Source organism: Sorex fumeus, unplaced genomic scaffold (assembly GCF_029834395.1).
Source record: "Sorex fumeus unplaced genomic scaffold, SorFum_2.1 ptg000013l, whole genome shotgun sequence".
Classification (NCBI taxonomy): Eukaryota; Metazoa; Chordata; class Mammalia; order Eulipotyphla; family Soricidae; genus Sorex; species Sorex fumeus.
The window spans coordinates 32756815-32781235 of NW_026606070.1; the positions used below are offsets into that span (position 1 = coordinate 32756815).

The 24421-nt window shown below is 40.6% G+C and overlaps 1 protein-coding gene across 1 annotated transcript; it reads right to left on the reverse strand.

Annotated features, from left to right (window-relative positions):
- Window positions 1–910: 910 nt before the first annotated feature.
- On the reverse strand, window positions 911–24260 carry NIPAL1 (NIPA like domain containing 1). The gene is made up of 9 exons (XM_056111193.1): window positions 24225–24260; window positions 23771–24180; window positions 22047–22098; window positions 14337–14406; window positions 11657–11920; window positions 7798–7854; window positions 4560–4650; window positions 2559–2719; window positions 911–1524 (listed from the first exon to the last, which is right to left on the reverse strand). Exons 1-9 carry the CDS (start codon window positions 24258–24260, stop codon window positions 911–913), a joined length of 1755 nt encoding a protein of 584 aa, XP_055967168.1.
- Between the last annotated feature and the right edge of the window lie 161 nt (window positions 24261–24421).

Below are 24421 nucleotides of genomic sequence, written 5' to 3' on the forward strand. Positions count from 1 at the left end.
GTGTTTCTATTAAGATTTTTAAGTTTCATTTAAAATGTTTCAAGTAGAAAATATTTTAAAGTAGAAAATATTTTTCTCTGCTACTATTCTTCCTTTTTATTTGGAAATAGTGAAGTTGTCGTAAGTGACAATATATAAAACCTTCCTAGATATGTGTCTTGTGCATGCTAGTCCATTGAGATGCATATTTGCAAAGTGGGTTTAATTTTTTTTAAAAAAATATTTAATTTAGGGGTCACAAAGATAGTACAGAAGGGAGAACACTTGCTTTACATGCAGTCAACCTTGGTATATTCCCTAGTACTACCTATGGTCTCCGAGAATCACCAGGCATGATCCCTGAGGACAGAGCCAAGAGTCAGTGCTGCATAGCCCAAATTCAAAAACAAAAATAACTTTTTCCTTTTAAAATAAATTTAGTTTAGAAATAAGGAAGAGGTGGAAACGGAAGTAAAGCACTAGTGATCTCATTTCTCAATTTTAATAATTTGAAACTATAACTCATCAGAGAATAATGATGGATATTATACTTATACCAGCACACAATTAAATCTATCTACAAATTACCAGGGGCAAAACTATCAACTAAAAAATATAGAACCACCTGTCAGAACCAAAGATACTGTGACCAGAAGAAAGAGATTAATGTGAGATTCACCAAATTCTTTGACATCTTTTATCCTTAGGAAATCAAGTTTGCAGAAGTACAAAATGTCAGAAATATGCTAGAAGAGGATCAAAATTTTGATTCTAGAATCTGTTGGAATGGACTAGAAATCAAGTTATTTTTATTTGGTTTTGCATCTGCAATAATAGCCAAAGCCTTAAAAGTGCTAACTTTTCTAACAGTCCTTCCAAAGATCACATATCCCTTCTTTCTATTGTCCCATGTTGATTAAAATCCAAGCTCTTAAAGACTTTGATCACTAGTCCTGGTAAACAATGTGACATCATCATCATATCCTGGGGAATTTTCTATGTTCTCTAGTAAGACATATTTATCTTCATTGCCATCCAGAGAGAAAACTTCCTTTTTAGTGGATGTCAGGTCACTCCAGGTTATGTCAGTGTTTTTAAAAGCATGTAAAAGAAAGATGCCATTGACGATGGTGAAGAACCCACTCAGGGTCCCAATGATATCTCCAGCTTTCATTCCGTACCATTCCTGGAATAAGATGGCAGAGCAAGTCACCACCATGGAAGTGAAGAACACGTAATAAATAGGAGTCACCAGAGATGTATTAAAGGTGTCCAGTGCTTTGTTGAGATAGTTTATCTGTGTCATCACTGAAAGCACAAGCACAGCTAGCAAAACAAAGACGAGGGGATGCTTGTAAACTGGCTTCCATTCCAACAGTTCCTTCATCGCAATTCCCAGGCCTTTGACAGAAGAAACTGAAAATGCCCCAATCAAGGAACAGATTGAAACGTACACCAATATGTTGGTCTGTCCTTTCTTGGGAGCCACAAACAAAATCAACACCAAGCAGATCACCACTATGATGACAGCAAAGGAAATAAATCCTGTTAGGAAGTAAAAAGATTTAGCCTTTAGAAAACGATAATGGGAAGATGCCTTTGTGAAATCTTGTTAGGCACAAGTTTAAGAGAATAAATGTTTTAAGAAGAAGTGAGAGTAAAACTGAAAAAACATGAAACAATCACACATTTTACTCCATGTTTCTCAAAATTGTACAATGGACAATTGTACAATTGTACAATACTCTTACAAAAATATGATTTGAATCTCACAAATAACACTGAAATGTGACAGCTGTTATTTATTGACTTTATGTTCAGAAGAAATAGTGTTCAGAGTTTGGGTTGGAGTATAAATATAGTTCCTCTTTCTTTTCATTATATAGAGGGAAAGCATGAACACAAAATATAAGTTATGTCACCTTTCAGAAGATTTATTATAACATTCAGTCAAACCTTATTGCATCTCACAACCTGTGACCAGGCTTGTTTATAATACAAAGATTATTCTAATATTATTACAAATATCATTTGATGAGCACAAAAAGTAGAGTATAATTTGAGTGTCTTTTCAAAAAATTGAATCACTGTGAGATACACAGTTATAAAATGGTTCTTGATAAAGTTTTAGTCATACAGTCCTCCAACAACCAACCTTTCACCAGTCAGTGTATATTTCCTGCCACTGATGTCCTCAGTCCCGTTTCCCTCCTGTCCCCCTTCCCACTCCCTACCTCAACCCTGCAGCCTTCCTCTATGGCAGATACTTTTCTTTTCTCTCTTTTCTTTTTAGGCATTGTGGTTGGCACTACTGTTACTGAAAGGGTATCATGGACATTACCTTACCAATTTCAGCACTCATCCAAAGTGCTCATTTTCAACTATCATTATCATAATGTCCTCTTCTCTGCCCTAACCGCATTAGGTATATTTTTAAAAGACATTTAAAGATTGGTTTATAAGAGGATAAATGTTTATGTATGTTTTAGAGATGCAGTGTTACCATACCAGATCTACCAACAAATTACCAATATTCCTCCACCACTGTCCAGAGTGTTTCTTATGGCTGAATCACAGACCTGGGTCTCTCAATTTCATTTCCATTTCATGTAAAGAAGCGACTTCCTCTTCCTGTGGGGCATGGATGACCATCACAGTTGAGCCCAATATACTTAATATGCAGCCTATTTTCCCATGAATGTTCAAGCGTTCATTTAAAAAATAGGAAGACAGTATTGCACTGTTGGCAGAAGAAAAGTTGTTTAGTTACAACTTGTTTGATTCCATAGTGGCTCACATTTCTCCGATATTCCAGTCAGTGTGACACTGAAAAAGGTGATTAGTTTTAAAACTCTGAAATAATGGTTAATCAAATCTGCTTCAATGCCTTTATAATTAAAGAATTCTACACCCCTGTAATCATCCCATCACTTTTTAAGAGGTCCCACTCATTTATTTCCAATTTTCTCCATCATGGGCTGGAGCGATAGCACAGCGGATAGGGCGTTGCCTTACACGCGGCCAACATGGCCGACCCGAGTTCGATTCCTCCGCCCCTCTCGGAGAGCCTGGCAAGCAACCGAGAGTATTCGATATGCCAGACACAGTAACAACAAAGTCTCCAATGGAGACGTTACTGGGCCCGCTCGAGCAAATCGATGATCAACGGGAGGACCTTTACTTTACTTTACTTTTACTTTCTCCATCATCTCCTACAATATCAAACAAAATGGAAATTATTTTCTGTCTCATTGGCATCATAATGTGTGCTCATGAAAGCTTTAAAAAAAGGTACATGACAAAAGATTTTTTTTTTTAATAAAAGGCTTTGTGTTTGTATTTTGGGGTCACCTGGCAGTGCTCAGGGCTTACTCCTGGATCTGCTCCTTGGGATCACCTTTAGTAGGGCTCAGGCAACCATAAGAGTTTCCAGGAATGGAACCCAGGTCTGACACATGCAAGGCAAATAAATACACTACTGGCTGTAATATTATTCCAGCCCCTAAAAGAAGAATTATTACCCAGGGCTGATATTTAGTTAATAAATACCAGTATAAGTATGTGGGTTGTTCACATATTTCCTTACCAGCTTCTACTTCCCTGATACTTTCACCTATGTAACACTCCCACTAAATTTCAGATGGTTTCAGATTAGCCTCACCTCAGATATTCAGGATATGCTATTCTGCTCCTCTACCCTTGCGGCCTAGTGTTACTTCTGCACACCTCCCTTCTCTGAAGCACTGGAGTCCCCAAGATTGTGCTCAGGGACTAGCCGCTGGCTTAGAGTCATCTTGTTAAGGTATAAGTGAAGAATACACTGAAACCATTGCTACTATTAATAATTTTCACTCACTGTGCAGACGGTGCAAGTATTCCAGATATGCCCATTCAGATAATTCTCACAACGTTCCTACACACAAGGTGAAAAAGTGGGTAGGCCTCTCCACAACCTTTCTATTAGTGGTGAATAAAAAGGTAAAAAGACGAAAACAGCAAAACTGTACCTTAGCTACACAATAAAAGAGTTTTGTGGGTTTACAGAACACATTCTTTTGGATTCATTATAAAAACCAAGTTAGAAAAATTAGATCTTCATTCTGTGAATAGATAAAAGGTTCCTATTTCTAGCACTAAAGGGAACTAAATCGAAGCATGCAACAGACATTTCAAGACTTTGAAGAGAGCTGAAACTTAACCTGAACATTATGCTTTTTTAAAAGTCCTTTGATGCCCAGGACCATTAACCACAATGACAACAGAAAAGATCAAAAAGGAGAAGGCAATCTGTTCAGATGAGGACAAATATGTACCAGGTCCTGTAGAATCATCACGAATATAAAACACAATTATTCTATATTAGCACAAGAATAGCATCACTTCTGTAACTTACAAGTAATAGTAAGATGAATGATGAACTTCCTACTTCTATTATTATTGATTGAAATCCTTCTCAAATTATTTTTGTGACTAAAAGACTGTTTCAAGGTACGTGTAGCAATACACTTCTGGTTTCAATTTATCATGGCATTAAGATCCCTATGAAAGATAATTTAGTGCTTTATTTTTGTCTTACTTACCTTACAAGAACACTCAGAGCACCCAGTGGGGTGACCAATGTGGCTGGTGCAAAAGTATAAGCAGCAAAATTCACAGCTTCTCCTGCTCCCACTGAAAAGCGAGCAACAGTGTATATATAAAAAACCAACTTAACTGATAAAAGAAAAAAATATACATCATATCCAAAGCAGTATATGTTAAATCTAATGGAAATTAACTAATTTATTCTATGAAGGGTTGTGAATAATTGTAATGAAGAAATGCAGATAGACTCTGATTGTTTGGTGATATACAACTAAATGCTAAAATTTTGTACTTCCAAAAGTAGTGATAGAAGAATACAAATTTTAAGTGATTTTTCAAGAGATTTAAGTTTTTCCAGTACCAAAACCCTATCTGGTCAGTGGTGAAACTGAGCAGATAACTTGGTAGTGGAGGAAACTTAGAATTACTATATATTCAAGAAAATCTACTGCTAGATAGATTTATTCACACACACACACACACACACACACACCAATTGTGTGACATTGGACTGCTTTGTGGTGATCTATCTGGGTAGAGGATAGCCAAAAACCCAGAGCCATGCAGCCAGAAATTTCTGATCTCTACAAGCATATAAGAGTATCAGAGAAGCTACTGAAATCCAAGTAGCTATTTACAAGAGCTAAAGCAATGGGTTTCTGCAATCTTTTCTTCTCTGAGGCACTCTAGACCTGCAAGAGATACTGTCATGCAAATAACATCTAATGAAGGAAATATCATTTTAAGACCAGGGCTTGTATTTAGGCCAAACTATTCTCACAAGTCACAACAGAACACTTGCCCATAAAAAATAATATTTTGCACTGGGAAACTATACCAAGCAAACACCTTCAGGGCAGATGAAAGACAGCAACATGTTTGTTTCCTTAATCCTCCAGTACCACCATCCAGTCAAATCTATGGGTCTACTCAGTCTGAGAAAAATATCATAAAACAAACCTAAATTTAAAGAACAATTAGAACAAACAGAGCCATCTTTATTAGAAGTGCCGTGGTAATTTTCTTCAAATTTTAAGCTTTCTTGAATATTTTATATTATTTATATTTTATCTAGATAACTTTGCAGAAAAATATTGATTTTTATCACTAGTTTATGTTTCCCATGAATTTCCCCTAAAATGTCTACTGCTTTTCTCTCTTCAAAACTGGCATCAACTTTGAGAATGAGAATGAAATTATCAATGTAACCATGTGATGCTCTCCTTATAGTTTTAATTGTGCCTGAGAGGGTGGGAAGAAGCAAGATGAGAGAGACAAGGAGAGAGAATAACCCAAATATCTCTCCAGAATTTCTGTTCACTTTTATTCAAAGGAAGAAAACAAATGTGAAAATACCTTAAAAATGGAAAGCGCTATATACATTTAAATTATCTTATTTACTCTTCTTTTAGATTCTAACATTAGGATAAACACAAGATGATTTCACTCATCTATGGTGAAAAAAAAAAGAAACAACGCAAGGGAATAGACAGTCTCAAGTGATTACAAACACTTGGGCTTTGACTACAGAACTGAGCTTGCCACAAGATCTGGCAGGAGTGGGTGAGGGGAACGGAAGGTAGAGATAACCTAGAAGTTACACAAGGACAGTGGAGAATGGAGGCTCTGAAGCACTTTGGTGGTAGTGAAGGAGCAGTAGCTCTATACATTCAAAGCATAAACGTTTACAGTGCTGCAGCCATACTGACTCAACTATAATAAATTTAAATGAAAATCTAAAAAGTGATCCAATTCTTTCTTATAAAAAGGTCTCAAGAATACTGAAACATGTTCATATTGGCAAGGCAATCCTAAGGTTTCTGGCAGAGAGGGAGTGATACTAAAAAGTATGAATCTGGGCTTTATTCGATCTTTCTTGAGAAGGTACAGGCTTGGGGTATAAGAAAGTTTAGAGGAATGATGAGGTAGAGAGAAATCTACAGAAGGACCTGGGGAAGGTACAACTTTATTCTACTAGGACATCACATTGGCATGACAGTGCTTTCCTGACATCTGGTCTCTTTATTTATTATTTTTAAATTTTATTTATTTATTTATTTATTTGGCAACACCTGGTGATAGGGGTAACTTCTTTTTTATTTATTTTTATTTTGTTATTATTATTATTATTATTATTAGTGAAACACCATGAGGTACATTTGTAGACTTATAAATTTTTGTGCTTGGGTTACAGTCATACAAAGATCAAGTACCCATCCCTCCACCAGTGCCCATTCTCCACTCCCACCAATCCCAGTATCCCTCCTACCCCCCCCCCCCACCCCCATCCTCCCAGCCCACCCTGACTCTGTGGCAGGGCACTCCCTTTTATGTCTCTCTCCTTTTGGGTGCTGTGGTTTGCAAAAGAGACATTGGGTAGCAATCATGTTCGGTCTATAGTCTACTTTCAGCATGCATCTCCCATCCTGGGCGGATCTTCCCAACACTTTTTATTTGGTGATCCCTTCTCTATCTGATCTGTAGGGGTAACTTCTGGCTCTGCATTCAGGAATCAGTCTGGTGGTACTCAGGGGATCATATGGGATGCTGAGGACTGAATCAGGGTCTCGGATGTGTGCCACGCATGCATCCGACCCACTGTACTATTGATACGGCCCCTCATTCAGTCTCTTTTAATCCTTAGTCAAGTCAGAGAGAAGGGTCCTGTTCTTTCCACTGACTCCGTGGTAAATAGCCAGAGTTGGATCCTGACTGAGAAGATGTACTCATTCTATAGAAAGTATGCAACTGTAAGAATTGCAGGTTCAAATTAATTGCTGGGAGATTGTTGGGGAAGAAGTATTTTCCTCATTTGTTCTGGGAAGTAAAATATAACAGAAGTTTATGATAAAATATATTTCAAAGCACTTTCCTGCACCTCTTCCCCCACCCCACTCACACTGGTGAAGGTTGGCAGGAATCAAATTCAGGGCCTCACTATACTCTGCCTCTAGGGGTACCTTCCCTACCCTCATATTTTAAAAGTTAACTTTCTCCCTTGTATTCCAAGATCATATTAAGAACATGGGATGCATGGGGGAAGAAAAGAATAAAACTTAATTATAAATATGACATTACATTTTAAAACCATATATGCATATACTCACTAAAATTCTAGACTTAGAGAAAAAGTATAAAATTCCCTTCTTATAAGAAAAGTTTATTAACCGATATTGAACATGTTCATATAATTGATCACTTTATAAGCACATGTTCTCAATATAATGAACTTACTTGACAGGAGCCCTGCCCACCACAGCCATTCCTTGAGGTAAGAATGTCCACCTTGTCCTAGGAAAATCATAAATATAAAAATTAAGTGCTAAGTTGGTAAAGAAGGATTGAAGAACAGACTTCTGGGTAAAGTACTACATTGGAAAAAGAAAGACAGAGAGTTGGTATATGGAAACTTCAGCTAACTTACTTGGTCATTTGCAAAGACCTATTTATATCATGCCATCTTTGAATTCTACAGAAGGATTTTTCATTTTCAGGGAAATTTGAATCATGAGGACTACTTTACTTATGCCTGTCAGGGACAAGGAATAGAATACTATTAAGTCTTACTCTTTGTTTCATCATAGTTAAAAACAAAAGCCAGAATACCATGTATTGGCACCTAATGAGGACCTTATAGGAAGAAGACGATTAGTACAGAACTTCTGATATTTGGGACAGTCAAAAGAGGATCATGAGCAGCAGCTGGATTTAATGTTTACTCTTTACTTTGATATCATAAAACTTTTGGCTTAGTTCACTGTAAAGGAGAAGCAGTTTTGCTAAGGTAGTTAGGGTTTTTTCCTACAAATACAATTATGATAGTAAATCACTGTTAGACTGATTACAGAACATGGACTTTTCTCATCAATTGTAATATATTTAGTCCTGAGACTGTGATCTCTCTGTCCTAAGTGTCAAGCCTGTGCTCTACCACTGAGAACATTCTTTGCACAAATAAGTTAGCTCTGTTTAGGATTTTCTCCTTACAAATTCATAAATCTACATCACAATCATATTGCATTATGATTTCATCATCTTAAAAAATTAAGTAATATCAAAACAACTTCTGATCTTATCAAATAATGGTATAAATTATTTAAATATATAGTTACATATACTTATAGTTACATATATAGTTACTAACATATATACATACCTACAATATACTGCTTTTAGTGTTGCTGTAATTACATAAAATCTGAAATACTCTAGTATATAAATCTAGATAGTGTCACTGTTCTTTCATAAAGAGATTTTTATGAAGGCACCATAATTTACAAAGTTATTCATAGCTGAATTTTAGACATACAATGTTTCAAAACCAATCCTACCACTGCCCCATCTTTCTTCCACCAAAGTCTCCAGGTTCTCTCCCACCCCTCAGCCTGCCTCTTTGACAGGGACCTTTGCAAGTTTGCTTATTGTTTGGACCTCCTGCTGGCAGTGCTGTTGGCTCTGTGGTTTAGATATATCCCTAAACCACATCTCTGCCCCACCAATGATGCAGCCAGGCCCCTGCCTTCTACCTCAGATGCCTCCTGTCTGCCTCTTACTACTTTCAGGGTTTTTTTTGTTTTGTATTTGGGACCCACCTGGCAGTGTTCATGGCTTACTCCTGACTCTGCACTTAGGATTGACTCCTGGTGGTGCTTTGGGAACCACATGGGATGCCAGAGACCAAACCTGGGTCAGCCATGTACAAGGCAAACACCCTACTTGCTGTACTATCTCTCTGGCCACCTCTTCTTACTTTTCCCCTAAATTAATTTCCTTCCCCATCTTCCTTATTTCTATAACTTAGGATAAAAAAAGAATCTATAACAGGGTAAAAAAAGAATTTAGGAGGTATCACTGTTCCTTTTTTTTGGGTGTGTGAGTGGGCTGTGCTCAGGGCTTACTCCTGGTTCTGAACTCAAGGATTGTTTCTGGAATGTCAGCTGTGTGGAAGGCATGAACCAACCTACTGTACTATCTCTTAGCTCCTGTACTTTCATTGTTCTTAAGATAATTCCCATTATCTTAATTATTAGTGGAATTATTAGATCTAAGGGCTTTATTAGGTTAAAGCTTACTTTTAAGCTTTCCTAAATTGTTCTCTGGAAAGTATAGACCCACTTTTACTGTCTCACATAAAATATTTGGGTAGGCTATTTCCTGTAGTCCTTCACAAACATAAAATATTAGTATTAATTTTTCTTACTGATGTATAATTGACATATGGGAATTATCTTTAAAAGAAAAAAATAAGACCTTATTAAAATGGTAGACAATCATTCAGGAGCTTATATTTATATAGATGATATCTTTGTGGGAACAAATATAATTATATTTAATTACATTTGTTTATTAGCTTCTAAAATGTCTTATTTTATGAGTTTATATGTTTTCCCTATTTTCTATTAGGTATTCTTTTTATTTTATTTTTAATTTACTACAGTCATTCTTCATAGATCATGGATCTTCATCGCACTTTGTCATAAATTTTGGAATTCTCCTCCCATATGTCATTTACATTTTCATTTCATTTGTTTCTAAATAGGATTTTAAAAAATATTCCAGATAATACCTTCTTTTCATTATTTTTATGCTCAGAAAAAGTTTTCTTTTAGGTTTAAAAGTTATTTTAAATTTCACTCTAAGCTCTATAGAATGAATTTTGTTGAATGATACTAAATAAATTTTTACAGTTTTCTCTAATTTTTTGTCAGTTGTCTCAATATTTTTAACTGAATAATTCACACCCTATTCTAGTGTTTTGAACTGTCACTTAAAATCACATGTTAAATGTTATTTTATTTAAAGCATTTATGTTTTCAGTTACCATTTATTATTTTATCAGTCTTTTAAAAGTGCCAGTGCTGAGCTGTTTTAATTATAAACATTATATATCAACATATATTTTCTGATGCACAAATCTCCCAGTGTACTCTTTTATATATCATTTGTTTGTGTAATTTTTAGGTGTTTGTTTTTCCACATTGGAAAGTACTCTTTTATACATCACGTGTTTGTTTTCCCATATTGAAATAAATTTGAACTTTGGGGGTGGGGTGGGAGGGAGTGCTTAAGGCTTACTTCTGGCTCTGTGCTTGGGGATCACTCAAGGTAGTGCTCAGGGAATAATATGTGGTGCTGGGGACCAAATCAGGGTCAACCACGTGCAAAGCAAGCACCTTAACCTTGTACTAACTCTCTCTGGCTCAATAATATTGGACTTTTATATTATTATACTTGAAAATCAATTAAAAATCTATTAGCAATATAGGAGAATCAGAGTTTCCAGTAAGTGAAATGCTACTCTAAACAGTAACCAAATTCTATGACCTTCAATTTTCTTATAACACATGTTTATTGGATGCCAAACATTGTTCTAGGGAAGGTTTCTGCTCTTGTAAACCTGCTCTCAATAAACAAGGAAAGCTGCTGTCAAGTTAATAATAAATGTTCAATGACAAATTACACTTGGTTCAAAGGAAATAGAGTGTGATAGAGAATAATGAGATGGTAGTGAGAGACAAACCCTAAGGGTCTGGGCCATGCCAGTCTCCCTGAAATGATGATGTTTAGCCTGAATCCTAAAGGATGAGTCAGTCAAATGAAAGGCAGAGGAGAGTTCCAGGCAGTGGGAAAAACCTTTGAGATGGGAAAGAACTTGGCATATCCCAGGAACCAGGGAGAGACAGATGGTTGGTGGGGGAACAGCCGATGAAGCTGAAGAGATAACAGGGCCTGTTGCAAACAGGAACTGAGAGCATAGGGAAGGATGTTCAGCTCTTACTGAGCGTGCAAAGAAACCTCCCAGTGTGGCTTTAAAAAAGGGAGGAATGTGATCTGACTGGATACCAAAACTATAGTCTAAAGCTATGAAAGAAAAACCCACTGCACACACTTAGCCTCTTAAAGCAAGGACTTTAGTTTCACGCTACAGGATTCATAGTGGGCTCAAACTGCTGATAAGGAATTGCTAAGAACAGTCACAGAGGCTCGGACAACAGAGGCAGTAACATGTTGTTAACAAAGCATTAGAGTCTTGTACAGGGAGATCATTTCTGTAGTTTGACACTTGACTTGGTTAGTCGCATCCGCTCCTTACCCGCTCGGGTAAAACCCTTGTTGGCCAACTGCAAGAGGCCCTTCTTTTTCAGTATGAAGCTGGAGCCAATAAAAATACTGGAACTTACTGCCAGTATCAGGCCCACATAGAGGCTGTATTTGTTTTCGATGTTTGCAGAAATGCTCAGGTTGGTTCTGCTGGCATTCGGGTCCCCGGAGAGCTCTGAAGCCAGTAGCTGTGACACATTTGTGATGGAGCACCAAGCCTGGGAGGAGTTGGGACACACCAGAGATAGCACATAACCTAGGAAAAAAAGAAACAAAACAGAAGTCAACAAACAAAAGGAGAGGCTAGTGTTAATTTAAATGACTAGTGTAATACAAAGGAGGGGTTAATGTGGATTGCCTATCAGGGTTGACTCCCTTCCTGTCAGAACCAGGAAGCCCAGAGGAGAGTGACAAGGTGCTTATGTGGCAAGAAGGGGAGTCCCCAGCAGGTGCTACTCACACCTGTGGTCATGCTGTTAAGTTTTGCTCAGAACCAAATGGCAGCCGGCTGATAAGATAGGCTGATGAGACAGTCAGGAATCAAAGATCACCCTATCCCCTCCCATACGAAAACAGGACTTGGGATGATGGTCCACCCCAAGCCTGGGAGCCCCCAGGCCCCATTCCATGCTTCCTTATCAAGCACACCCCTCCCACTGCTCTTGGTTTCCTTTCCCACCCAGGACAATTTAAGATCCTACTAAGCTTCTTCCAGGGCAAGGCTCTACCCCAGTCTCACTAAAGGTGAACTGGGTCCACCCAGGAGTGCACCCAATAAACTTATCCTGTTTCTTCACTTGTGTCTGTCCTTCTGCCTGCATCAGGTCCCAGACCTGTCACACACTAGATTTGCTTCACACAGGATCTTAAAAATGATTCTTAATGGAGGTCAGGGAAATAGTACAGTGAACAGGGCATTTGTACGTAGTCAACACAGCTTTGATCCCCAGCACCCCAGGTGGTCCCCTGAATACTTCCAGGAGTGATTCCCGAGCACACAGTCAGAAGTAAGCCCTGAGCACTGCTGAGTATTATCCAAAACAAAAACAACAACGTGGGTCTTAAAAATCATTTATCATTTAAAAGTGAAAGATTTCACAAGAACACCTGCTTTTTTTTTCTTTTTGGGTCACACCCAGCGATGCTCAGGGGTTACTCCTTGTTCTGCACTCAGGAATTAGTCCTGGCAGTGCTTGAGGGACCATATAGGATGCTGGGAATCGAACCCAGGTCGGCAATGTGCAAGGCAAACGCCCTACCCACTGTTCTATTGCTCCAGCCCCCTTTCACATGAACACCTGAATTCTTGTTAATCAGAAGATCTGGCAACACTTGGTTCTTTCCTGGAGCAAAACAGTAACCTGCTAAGGCATCCTGTAGTTCTCTGGGCCTGGTGTATCCTCTGCAGTTCTTCACCCCCCCCACCCCCCCGCATGGCCATCCTGCCTTACAGGACCTGGGTGCCTCCTGAAAAGTAGGGTGTGCCATTTCTGAAAGTACTGAGAGTACAGCCACTTCAAGTCTTTATAAGAAATTATCCAACCTATTGGGTGGGGTATGAACTGAACATTTCAGAAAATGCCTTTTTCAGTGGGTTTGACTTCCTGTATTACTTTCCCTGATCTTCCAGGTCTAACCATCCATTTCCTAAACATAGTAAAATATGATAGAACAGAGTAACCATCAGTAAATTTTTCTTAGACTCGGATTCAAGTAAGCATGTAGATCCAGTGTAGCTCCCAAAAGGATATTTCAGAAGATTGAAACAAGAGAAAACAAGAGAAACTTTAGGGGCCTCCTCTGTGGTGGTGAGGGTCGCCAGCTATAGCTGGAGGTGCTCTGCAGTCATGCAGGGCAAGTACTCCAGCCCTGGGAGCTAACTCCCTGCCTCCCTATGCAAGAAATAATAATTGCTCCCCTTCTCCCACCCTTTTTTTTAATTTTTGGGTCACGCCCAGTGATGCTCAGGGGTTACTCCTGGCTCTGCACTCAGGAATTACTCCTGGCAGTGCTTGAAGGACCATATGGGATGCCGGGAATCGAACCCGGGTCGGCTATGTGCAAGGCAATTGCCCTACCCACTGTGCTATCGCTCCAGCCCCCTCCCCCTTTCCCTTTCTAAAAAGCGGCCATTAAGGTGAAATTTTGACTCATATAATTTTTACTATATTTTGCAACATTTTTTCCTCAGAAAGATAAATATCTAATTATTCTAATCAAAATAAATCAAATACTATTACAAAATCCAACAAAAGAATCAGTTCTGTATCAAAAATATATTAAGATAGTGCAACAAAACATTAAACAACACAACAAAGTATAGCTTGACGAAATAATCTCCTAGCAATAAAACTTGAACAACTGAATTTGTGCTTACTTGGCAAAATGTTATAAAGTCATCTAAATTTGATTACATATAAAGTTAAGAAATAATCATAACACTAAAATAAAGAAATAATCACAAGCTGGAGAGATAGCACAGCAGGTAGGGCGTTCGCCTTACAAGCGGCCAACATGGCCGACCCGAGTTCAATTCCTCCGCCCCTCTCGGAGAGCCCGGCGAGAGTATTCGATATGCCAGACACAGTAACAACAAAGTCTCCAATGGAGACGTTACTGGGCCCGCTCGAGCAAATCGACGATCAACAGGAGGGCCTTTACCTTTACCTTACCTTTATCAGGTAAGTGAAAAGGTAAAATAACTGTATCCCAGCTTTTTACAGTCATAGCATCACTTATTCCCTATACCTTAAAAATTAAGCATATTAGAGACATAACATTCATTCTTATATAAATTTCTTAATATTCTAAGGAGAATTGTATTACTTTAGAAATAATACTGAGGAAACTTTTGTCAGTTGCTTTTAGAAAGAGACAGCAATTTTTGTTGGTTTTGTTTTTCGGTCACACCCAGTGGTCCTTTCTTGGGAGTAACTCCTGTCTCTGTGCTCAGGAATTCACCCAGGCAGTGTTCAGGGAACCATATGGGATCCTGGGGTTTGAACCCACTGGCAACACTCTACCAGCTAAACTCACTCTGGCCCTAGAAACAGCAAATGTTTCAATGAACTAGTCCTTGACAATCTTATTCTGAGCACCATTCATCTCATCTAAACCCAAAGGAGGGAAAGAATTTTTGGATAGTAAGAATTTTGCTCATTAATTCCTGAGAAAACATTTGATTTGACTTTCCAGTGAATTCCATGGCTGTATTTGTGTTGTTTTTACTATGTAGTTAACATAATCATTCCAAGACTTCCATCTCTGAACATGGTGTGGGTAGATTTCATTCCAGTAAAACAATGTTCTTTCTAATCTGTTGACATAGCAAAATGTTTCCAGCATTTTCCAGGTCTGTGGAGGCAGAGTGATAAGGGAGAGCATACTATTACTGCTGCTATGTTTGTTAGCTCTTCTAAGTGCCAGGCACTAATGCTGTAAGTTTTATGACAGAAAAAAAATAATTTTTAAACCCTGTCTTATTGCTGACTTTAGAACTTCCTGGGGCAGAGAAGGGAGCACCAAATAAAGGGTGTTGGGAGAATCCTCCCAGGATGGGAGATGCATGCCAAAAGTAGACTATAGACCGAACATGACAGTCACTCAATGCATCTTTTGCAAACCACAGCACCCAAAAAGGAGAGAGAGAACAAAAGGGAATGCCCTGCCACAGAGGCAGGGTGGGGTGGGGGTAATAGGGGGTGGGAGGGATACTGGGATCAGTGGTGGTGGAGAATGGGCACTGGTGGAGGGATGGGTATTTGATCATTGTATAATTGAAACCCAAGCACAAAAATGTGTAAGTCTACAACTGTACCTCAAGGTGTTTCAGTAATAAAATTAAAAAAAAAATAGAACTTCCTGGGGTATATGATAAGTGAAGAGAATAGGGCCAATGTAATGGAAGGCAGGAGTGAGAGGCAAGGGAATGAAGGCTGTGCTGGTGTGTGTGTGTGTGTGTGTGTGTGTGTGTGTGTGTGTGCAGAACAAAAGGAGCAAACTGGGTAAAGTAGAAAGTATAAGCAGGGATTTCAGAGTATTGTAGAGAAATCAAAGATGCCAAAATCAGATGTGACTTTGTAAGGCTTAAGTAAGCAAAGCACGCAGCCAGGAAATTTAATTCAGATTCTTCAAGATGGAAAGTAAAAATTAATTATAATCATTATTTTCCATTGTAATAGAAATTGTCAGGAGCCTGTAGACTGATCATACCAATATATCTTCCTGTCAATAATAAGCAAGTAGATTTTACATTGTTATTTGTTTTTCTAAATATTAGGCAATTAATATTTAGAAAATATTTATAAATCAAAATTAATTCAATATGCATGATGTATCAACTACCCAATTTAAGGAAGAAAACATTACTCCCAGAGGTAATGACTATTCTGTTTTCCTGCATCACATTCTTCTGCTTTAAAAATAATTATTTACCCGATATGGTCATATGTTCAAATAATACCTTGTTTAGGTTTACCTCTTGCAACATACATAAAAGGTATTATTTCATGTGTTCTTTGGTGACTTATTTGTTATAAAATTTATTGTGGCGCCATTGCCATGCCTCTGGAACCCCATGCCAGGTTGCTCCATTCAGGGCAGGGGTGTGTGTGAGGCCTCTCCATGACCCAAGGGACCCAGCCCTGGCAGCCAAAAATCTCCAGAACTCAACCGCTGCCCTGCTCATGGCCACTTCCCACATGCTCAGGCTGAGTCTCACCCATGAGTGAACCTATCCCTGGACTGCACAGCCGCATTTGTGGCTGCACAACATCTCACACCTCACACACTCATACTCCAAGAGTAGCACAACACATTTGATGGGGTTAAAGTAGAAGGCAACCAATCTTAGAGGGAAATATATTTTACATACACACACACACACACACACATACACACACACATACATATATATATGCTGGGTTGGAGCAATAGCACAGTGGGTAGGGCGTTTACCTTGCATGAGGCCGACCCGGGTTCAATTCCTCCCTCCCTCTCGGATAGCCTAGCAAGTTACATAGAGTATCCCGCCTGCACTGCAGAGCCTGGCAAGCTCCCCGTGACCTATTCGATATGCCAAAAACAGTAACAACAAGTCTCACAATGGAGACATTATTGGTGCCCTCTTGAGCAAATCGATGAACAATGGGAGGACAGTGATATATATATACATGTATATATATGTGTGTGTATATATATATATATTTTTTCTCATCAGCCACCCTCGAGAACTCACGGTTCCTTCTCCTGGAAGGGAGCATAAAATGAGGCCCCCATAACCATGCCACTGGACTTCGTGCCAGGCTGTTTTCACTCGGGGAGCCCCAGAGGGGTTTAGGTGAAAGCCCTCCCTGCCCCAAGGGACCCAGCCCCAGCAGTCAACCTCCACTACCTAACTGCTGCCACACTCCAGGCCACTTTCCACACGCTCAGGCTAACCCTCACATATGAGTGAACATATTGCTGGATATGTGGCCCCAAAAGCCATCATAAGACACATCATAAGACACTCCCTACCCATTTTCCATAATTACCACACCATATTTGATGGGGTTCAGACAGTAGGCAACAAATCACAGAGGGAAATTATATATATATATGCCTCTCGGAGAACCCAGCAAGCTACCGAGAGTATCTTGACTGCACATGAGAGCCTGGCAAGCTCCCCGTGGTATATTCGATATGCCAAAAACAGTCACTATAGCAGGTCTCATTTCCCTGACCCTGAAGAGCCTCCAATACGGCAGCATTGGGAAAGACAAGTAAGGAGAGGCTGCTAAAATCTTAGGGCTGGGGCAAATGGAGACGTTACTGGTGCCCTCTCGAGTAAATCGATAAACAACGGTATGACAGTGATACAGGTATTACGGTGGTAGGATTGGTGTTAGAATATTAAATGTAATCAAATATTGTGAACTACTTTATGAAAATAAAATTGAATTTAAAAAATTTATTGTGTTATTTTACAGGCCTGTACTTACAATAACTTTTTTTGTTTTAAGATCGGTGGGCATTTGTGTTATTTCTAGTGCTTTTTCTCTTATAAGCAAGTACTGCTAATATTTTTAATTATATTGAATAATTTATAATTGATGACATTTGACCCTATAAGATAACAATTTAACATGGTTCAACTTAGTCTGGCAAAGTTTTGAAAGTTTACTTAGACACACACACACACACACACACACACACACACATACACAAATATTAGGTCAGGGAAATAGGACACGTGATAGAATGGGCAGCTGGTATGTGAGGTGAAATGAACCTATTGAAAAATAGCTTTGATCTTGTCATTTCTCCTTCCAAAATTCTCAGCTGTCTTTCCTTCTTTTTCAGAAAAACACCAAATCACCACCAGTTTTCATGAGCCTACAGACTCCTGTCTCCAGGTACTTCTCTACCTCTCCACAAGGTTTCCCTACAGGCAATGGTGGAGGCGTCAACCAGCAACATTCAGTCCCCCAAACCACCACCCTAATGGGGACTGGAAATGCCTTATCTGACTTCCCAATCCAAAACAATTTCTCAGTCACTTTCCATCATTTCTACCATTTAATACTTCTGATTAAGCTATAACATTCTTATAGATTAATTATGGCCTTAGAATACCATTGCATATCCAAAATGCTACCAAGTATTCACTCAACAAAACAGTTGCTGAAAACCTACCAGACAAGACACAAGGTTAGGTATTTATTTATTCAACACTTAGCAAATTCTTACAGAGCACCACCCATGTTTTAAAGGGAGATAGTGACAGGTGATCCCACCTTTTCTCCTCAAGCTGACTTTTAATGAGAGAATGAACAAAATGGCAGGATAAGGGAGCAGAAGAGGAAAAAGCAACAACTTACAATGGAGAATTAGAATGAGGTAGAATTATGGGACTGGAGAGATATTAAAGAATACTTACTTTGCATGTAGCCAACCCATGTTTGATCCCAGCATCCCATATGAATCCCACCAGGAGCTTTGCCTTAACACAGCCAGGAATACATCCTTAGCACCACTCAGTGTCAACCCTAAACAAACACAAATCCCCCAAAAACCTCCAAAACAAATTCATGATGTCTCCACTTTATAATGTATATATCACAAAATGTGTTAAGTTGTTAAAGAAAATCCTCTTGCAATTAAAAAAAAGGTTTAATTAAACAACTAAAATGCAGAAAAGGGAAACTAAGGAATTTATTTCAGTAAGTACGCATTTATATCTAGGTTTAAAAATTATTATTGTGTAGAGGTCAAACTAAATATTAGACTCATTCATAATATTGTTTTCTGAGCAATCTTTAGGGAGAATTTTTGTTACCTTTAAGCATTTTTGAAATTCAGCACTTAAAGAAGTCTACAGTAGTGTGGCTGACTGGAAAGACAACTGGTGTTCTTAATCCTCTTGTAAAAATCTGGAGAATTATTTTTTAAGGGGATTTAGCAGGCACTATGGTTGCACCCCTAGAAGACAGTGCTGGGAAGCTGGGATCGAACTCAGGGATCAAAGACGCTAAGCATGAATTCTTCCACCTGACCCAGCTCTTGGCCCTTGAAAAACCATTTTAAAGTTCAGCATGGAATCAGCTATATTTCACACAAAAATGCAACTTGTTCTGATAAACTTGTTTCCATTTGTTGTAGTTTATTTTATTCTGGGAGGAGGAAGGGCACCCTCCGCAGTACTAGGGCTTATTCCAGGCTATATGGAGTGGGGAGATTGAACCCAGGTTGGCTGCATGCAAGGCAAGTACCTTTACCTGCTATACTATCTCTCTGGCACCCCATTTGGTGGATTTTCATAAGTGCTAATGATATGATTTTTTTTAAAGAAGTATAATCTCAGGGGAGCCAGAGCAGTAGTATAGTGGGTATGACATTTGCCTTGCATATAGATGACCCGGGTTCAATACCTGGCATCCCACATGGTCCCCTGAGCACCACCAGGAGTAATTCCTGAGCACCACCAGGAGTAATTCCTGAGTGCAGAGCCAGGAGTAACCCCTGAGCATCACCAGGTTTGATGCAAAATTCCAAAAAGGAAAAAAAAAGTAGAATCTCAGAATCATTAAAATGTAGGCCATTGCAGGGTTGGAGTGATAGTACAGTGGATAGGAGCTTCCCTTGCATGCGGCCCAGGGAAGCCACGGTTGGATCCCTGGTACCACATATGATCCCTGGAGTCTGCCAGGAATAAGCCCTAAACATCGCTGGCTGTGGTCCCCAAACAAAACAATGCAAAACAAAAAATGTATGCCATTGCATCCGGAAAAAAATTAAGGCCCAAATAATTTTCTGCTCGTTATTTAGAACAGACTCAGTCTGTCTTTATTGTTTATTTGTTTCAATTTGGGGACCATACCCAGTGGTACTTGGGGGCTACTCAAGGCAATGCATTGTAGAGGACCGAGTCTGGGCCTTTAGCAGGAAAAACATGCACTTAGTCTCCAATCTTCCTCATGAGTTTGGGATAAAATTCTGAAGAAACTGTTTCTAATGTTCATAAAGGTCAAGCTTTACAGATAGATGGTGGCTGGATTTTTTTTTTTATACCATATTTTCAAGTTAATGAAGTTCTGCTTTGATTCAAATTGAGTTCTGTAATGTATGTGACTTAATACAATAAACTTCCCTGAAAAATATCCCTCCATCTGTGTTTAAATTTGCTTCTTGAGGGACTGGGGAGATATTAGTGTGCAAAGCATGGCAGAGGCTAACCAAGTTCAATCCTGGGCACTCCCTTTGGTCTTCTATGCCCTCCAGGAGCGATCCCTGAGAACAGAGCCAGGATAAATCCTGAGCACCACCAGATGTGACCCCCAAACAAAACAAAGAAAACATGCTTCTTGAGGTAATTTTGGATTAGAAGGTGGTTTGAAGCATCTGCAACTTTAAAAGTACAAAACATAGTATGGGGTTCACCTTTGTTTTCATAGAAGCCTAATTACGATCTCTGCCTTCAGATCTACGATGAACTCTTTGCCATTTGGGTCTTAACTTATGCAATTTTTCCATAAGCAACCGTTCCTGGGTATTCAACTGGCAAATCTCAACTCCTGAAGGAGCACATTCATGTCACTCTCCACTGTTGCATAACCTGGCTCCTCCCACAGGGAGCTTAGGTTTATTGAGTTACTCCCACAACAGTGCTCCCGAGGCACACCCAATTCCATCAGGCACTAATAATCCTATATTCCTCTTCTCTTTCCTTTATGTCCTTTGTGTGATTTATCAATGTCCTTTTTGTATAGACACATGAAGACAGTTGATGCTATGCTTTTGAAACATGGATGTTAATTGACTCCGAATAAAACTTACTCCTGGGCATCCATCATATTTACCTCAGTTGCCCTTACTTCCTCACACCCCCAAAAGGAGGGTCCCAGCAAGGAACAAGGATAGACCCGGGGCAAGCTGTAAGCTACCCTGGCATCAAAATGAGACAACTAAGAATAATGTTAAGAGCACAGTCACGGAACAAACTCTGTCATGACCCCAAAAGAAGTAACTGAATAAGGACCCTGCTGGGGTTAGGAGAGACTAACTGCCCCTAGGACTGCAGTCTGGGATATAGAGTGAGATGTCCCCAGGAAAAGCCAACCTTTAAGCTTAATATATCTCTGACCGTGTTCATACAAAATGACTAGAAATATTAGTATCCAATATGATTGTTTAAATGGATTATTAGCTGAGGAAAGGAGAAAGCAATATGCCTATGATGGGATCCCACACTTGAGCAGATCTCTTAGTAATCTAGAGTGCTAACCCCCAGATGAGATTTTGTCCTTGAGTTAATCTAGAAGAACTTGACCTGAAGGAGTGGCTTTACATCTGTTTGTTGTTATGATAATGTTCCACTCCCTCCTTGTGTACCCCAACCCTTTATGATTTCTATATAACTATGCTGTAAGGAGGAAGAGGGGAAGAAAATAACAATGCTGGGGGAAGAAACAACTATGCTACAGGAGAATGAAGCTGTAAGGATGAAGATGAGAATGAAAGAAATGTCCCCTGACTACCAATCAGTCTGTGAATCACTCGTTTTTTCCTTCATTCTCCTGTCACCTTTGGCTGGCCTGGGGAGGTGGTTCTAGGACACTGAATGCTTGTGTCCCTCGCGACCATGGTTTTTGAACCTCACACCTGTGATGTTCCTTTAAAAAAAAAAAAGTCATATTCAACTATTTCTTGCCTTCTTAGACAGGCAGTTGCATAGGATCAGGAACCTGCTAGAAACAGATGCAAATTCCTCTGTCCCTTGGACCAGTGCCTCTGACCTAGGAATCTTAGGATTGGAATGAATGAATAAACACTTGAGCCTCTATTCAGTATCAGATTCTGATCTCTCTGCTTCATGTGGCATCCCACCTCCATCTAAGCTTTACAACTGGAAACTGGAGGAATTCTGTCCAATTCATGGATGAAGACTCAGGTTGCCTAAACCATAAACGAGAAGAAGCTGATGCCATAATCTCTTCCTGCTACTGCTGACAATGTGGATTCTTTTCTCAGTTCTTTCCCATCAGTCTCCCACACACGATTAATCATAGGTATTAAGTAATGAGATAAAGGGTTTCTTCTTGAATTAAATACATGAGGAGAACAGGAAAAGTCTCAGAAGTTCCAACTAGCAGGTGTCATTCATACACCTTCTTACTTAGAGATCCCTGGTAAACAAAGGTGGATGGATGGGTAAGTCACAGTCTAACTCGTGACTTTAAGCATCATTAAGAGAAAGATCATATAAACTAGCTAGGAAGTAATTCTGGAAATAGGTGTCTTTGGGCAACCGCTGCCCCAAACCTTAGCTTCTGAATAGTACCTGAATGGTTCAGGCTCCTTTGTGTCTCTTCTTTCCCTTTCACTGGCATAGTTCCAGACTATTTCCTTTTACTTAGTTTGTTTTAATTTACTCTGCGTGTCAAGAAAACGAAGATGGGAAGAACCTAGGAGAAAGCCTTGGGAGAAGCCTGAGGCTTTAGAAAAGTAAGGCTCTTGCCATGCCCGTCGGTGGCTCCTCCCTCTTCACGTCTTTTATTGTTAAATTAGATACTAGTTTTCTTGCCCTGTCCCACTGGACATTGTGAAAAGCGTGATTTCAGTGGATGCACCCTTCCTATCCATGCCTAACCCGTGGCCTCACTTTATCAGGACGCGTGCTCCACCCACTTCTGCCTAGAGCCCGCTAGGGTTGCAAACTCCTGGCAAAGAGGAAGGGGTTGCACCCAGAGATTTCTAGAACTCGGGTCGGGGCTGAAACTCCAGTCTAGCAAGCGGTGACAAATCACACAGAGACTGCGCCCAGAAGGGCTGGAGAAGTAGTAGAAAGGTTGAGGTGTTTGCCTTGCACTGGAATGACCCTGATTCCATCTGTACTACTAACTCCCTACAGCACAGAATCGGAATAAGCCCTGAGCAACAGCGGGTGTGGCCCGAACAAACAAACAAGCAAACAAACAAACACAATCAATTCAGAGACTGCGCCCAGCTCCCCTGTCCCTTCAGTCCGGCAGCCTAGAGATGACTGTCCAGCTAGTCAGAGAGAAGTCCAGCGGCGCGGCAGGATGCCCAATTGGGCGGTGCAACCGAGGGGGGTCCCGCACCCCCTAATGCCCTCGGCCGGAGGAGGGGGGGCGCCTGGCGTTCCCTGGGACCCACCCTCCCGGCCACGCCCTCTGCCCACGGGCTGATGTGGACTACTGAGTCAGAGGAAACATTTCCTCCAGGAGATCTGGGGGTCTCCCCACCGCACCTGGCACCTGGCGTCGCAGACGCGGGTAGCCGTCCGCAGCCTCAGAGTGGGGACGCCAACACTGTTAGACCCCGGCTTCCCACCCCCTCAGCCCCCCAGGCATGGCATAAGGTCGAAAGCAACAACCACTTGCTGAGGAGTGGCTGGATGAGCGCGTCGGGGCACGAACGCCTGCAGAGTGGCGTGGGAGGCGTCCCAGACGGTCCCCCTCCGTCTCATAGCTACCCAGATGCTCGCTTCCCGGGTTTGGGGACAGATTCTCACCTTCCTGGCAGGGCTCTCCGGGCGGCAGCCTCACCTGTGCCCCCATGGCCCCAGACGGGGCTTCACGGGTACCGACGCTCGCTCTGCACTCACCTGGGCGTCTCCGCCTCTCCGTGGACCCGCGCTCCCGAGCCACTCCCGGTCCCAGACTGGGGCGCGCGGGCCCCGCCCCCGGAGAGGATCCACCAATGAGAGCTGCGGGGCTGGGCCTCGGAGCGAGCCCCGCCCCAGGTTCGAGGGGGCGCGTTTAGTTTACTGAGTCCGGGCCGCGCGGGCGGCTCCCGGGGACTCGCGTGACTCGCGGGCACGCCAACTTCCTTGGGGGTCTGGATCTGGAGCATCACAGACCTCCGGCGCAGGATAAAGGCGTTTTTCAAAGCGTGGAGGAGGAGGAGGCGATTTGGGAAATTGGAGGAGGGTGGGTGGGGAGGGGCGTAAGGGCTGCGCCGGTTCGGGCTCCTCTTGCGTGGAAGGGTCTCAGGAGCCGCTGGATTCTCAGAGCCCTGCGTGGGGAAATTATTGATCACTGGGATTCTGATCTTATTACCTCATTATGTCTATTCTTGGGCGTTAGAGCAGTCATCGAAGTTTCTGCTCTGTTAACACCTTTCTCCCCATTTTGTAATACTGTTACTGCCAGTGAATCCCAAGGAGAAAGGGTATGCTTAGTCCTACCAAATAACATTAGTTAAAACCTATTATATGTTTGTGTTGCCATGCACATAGGGTGCGCTTCACGTTATG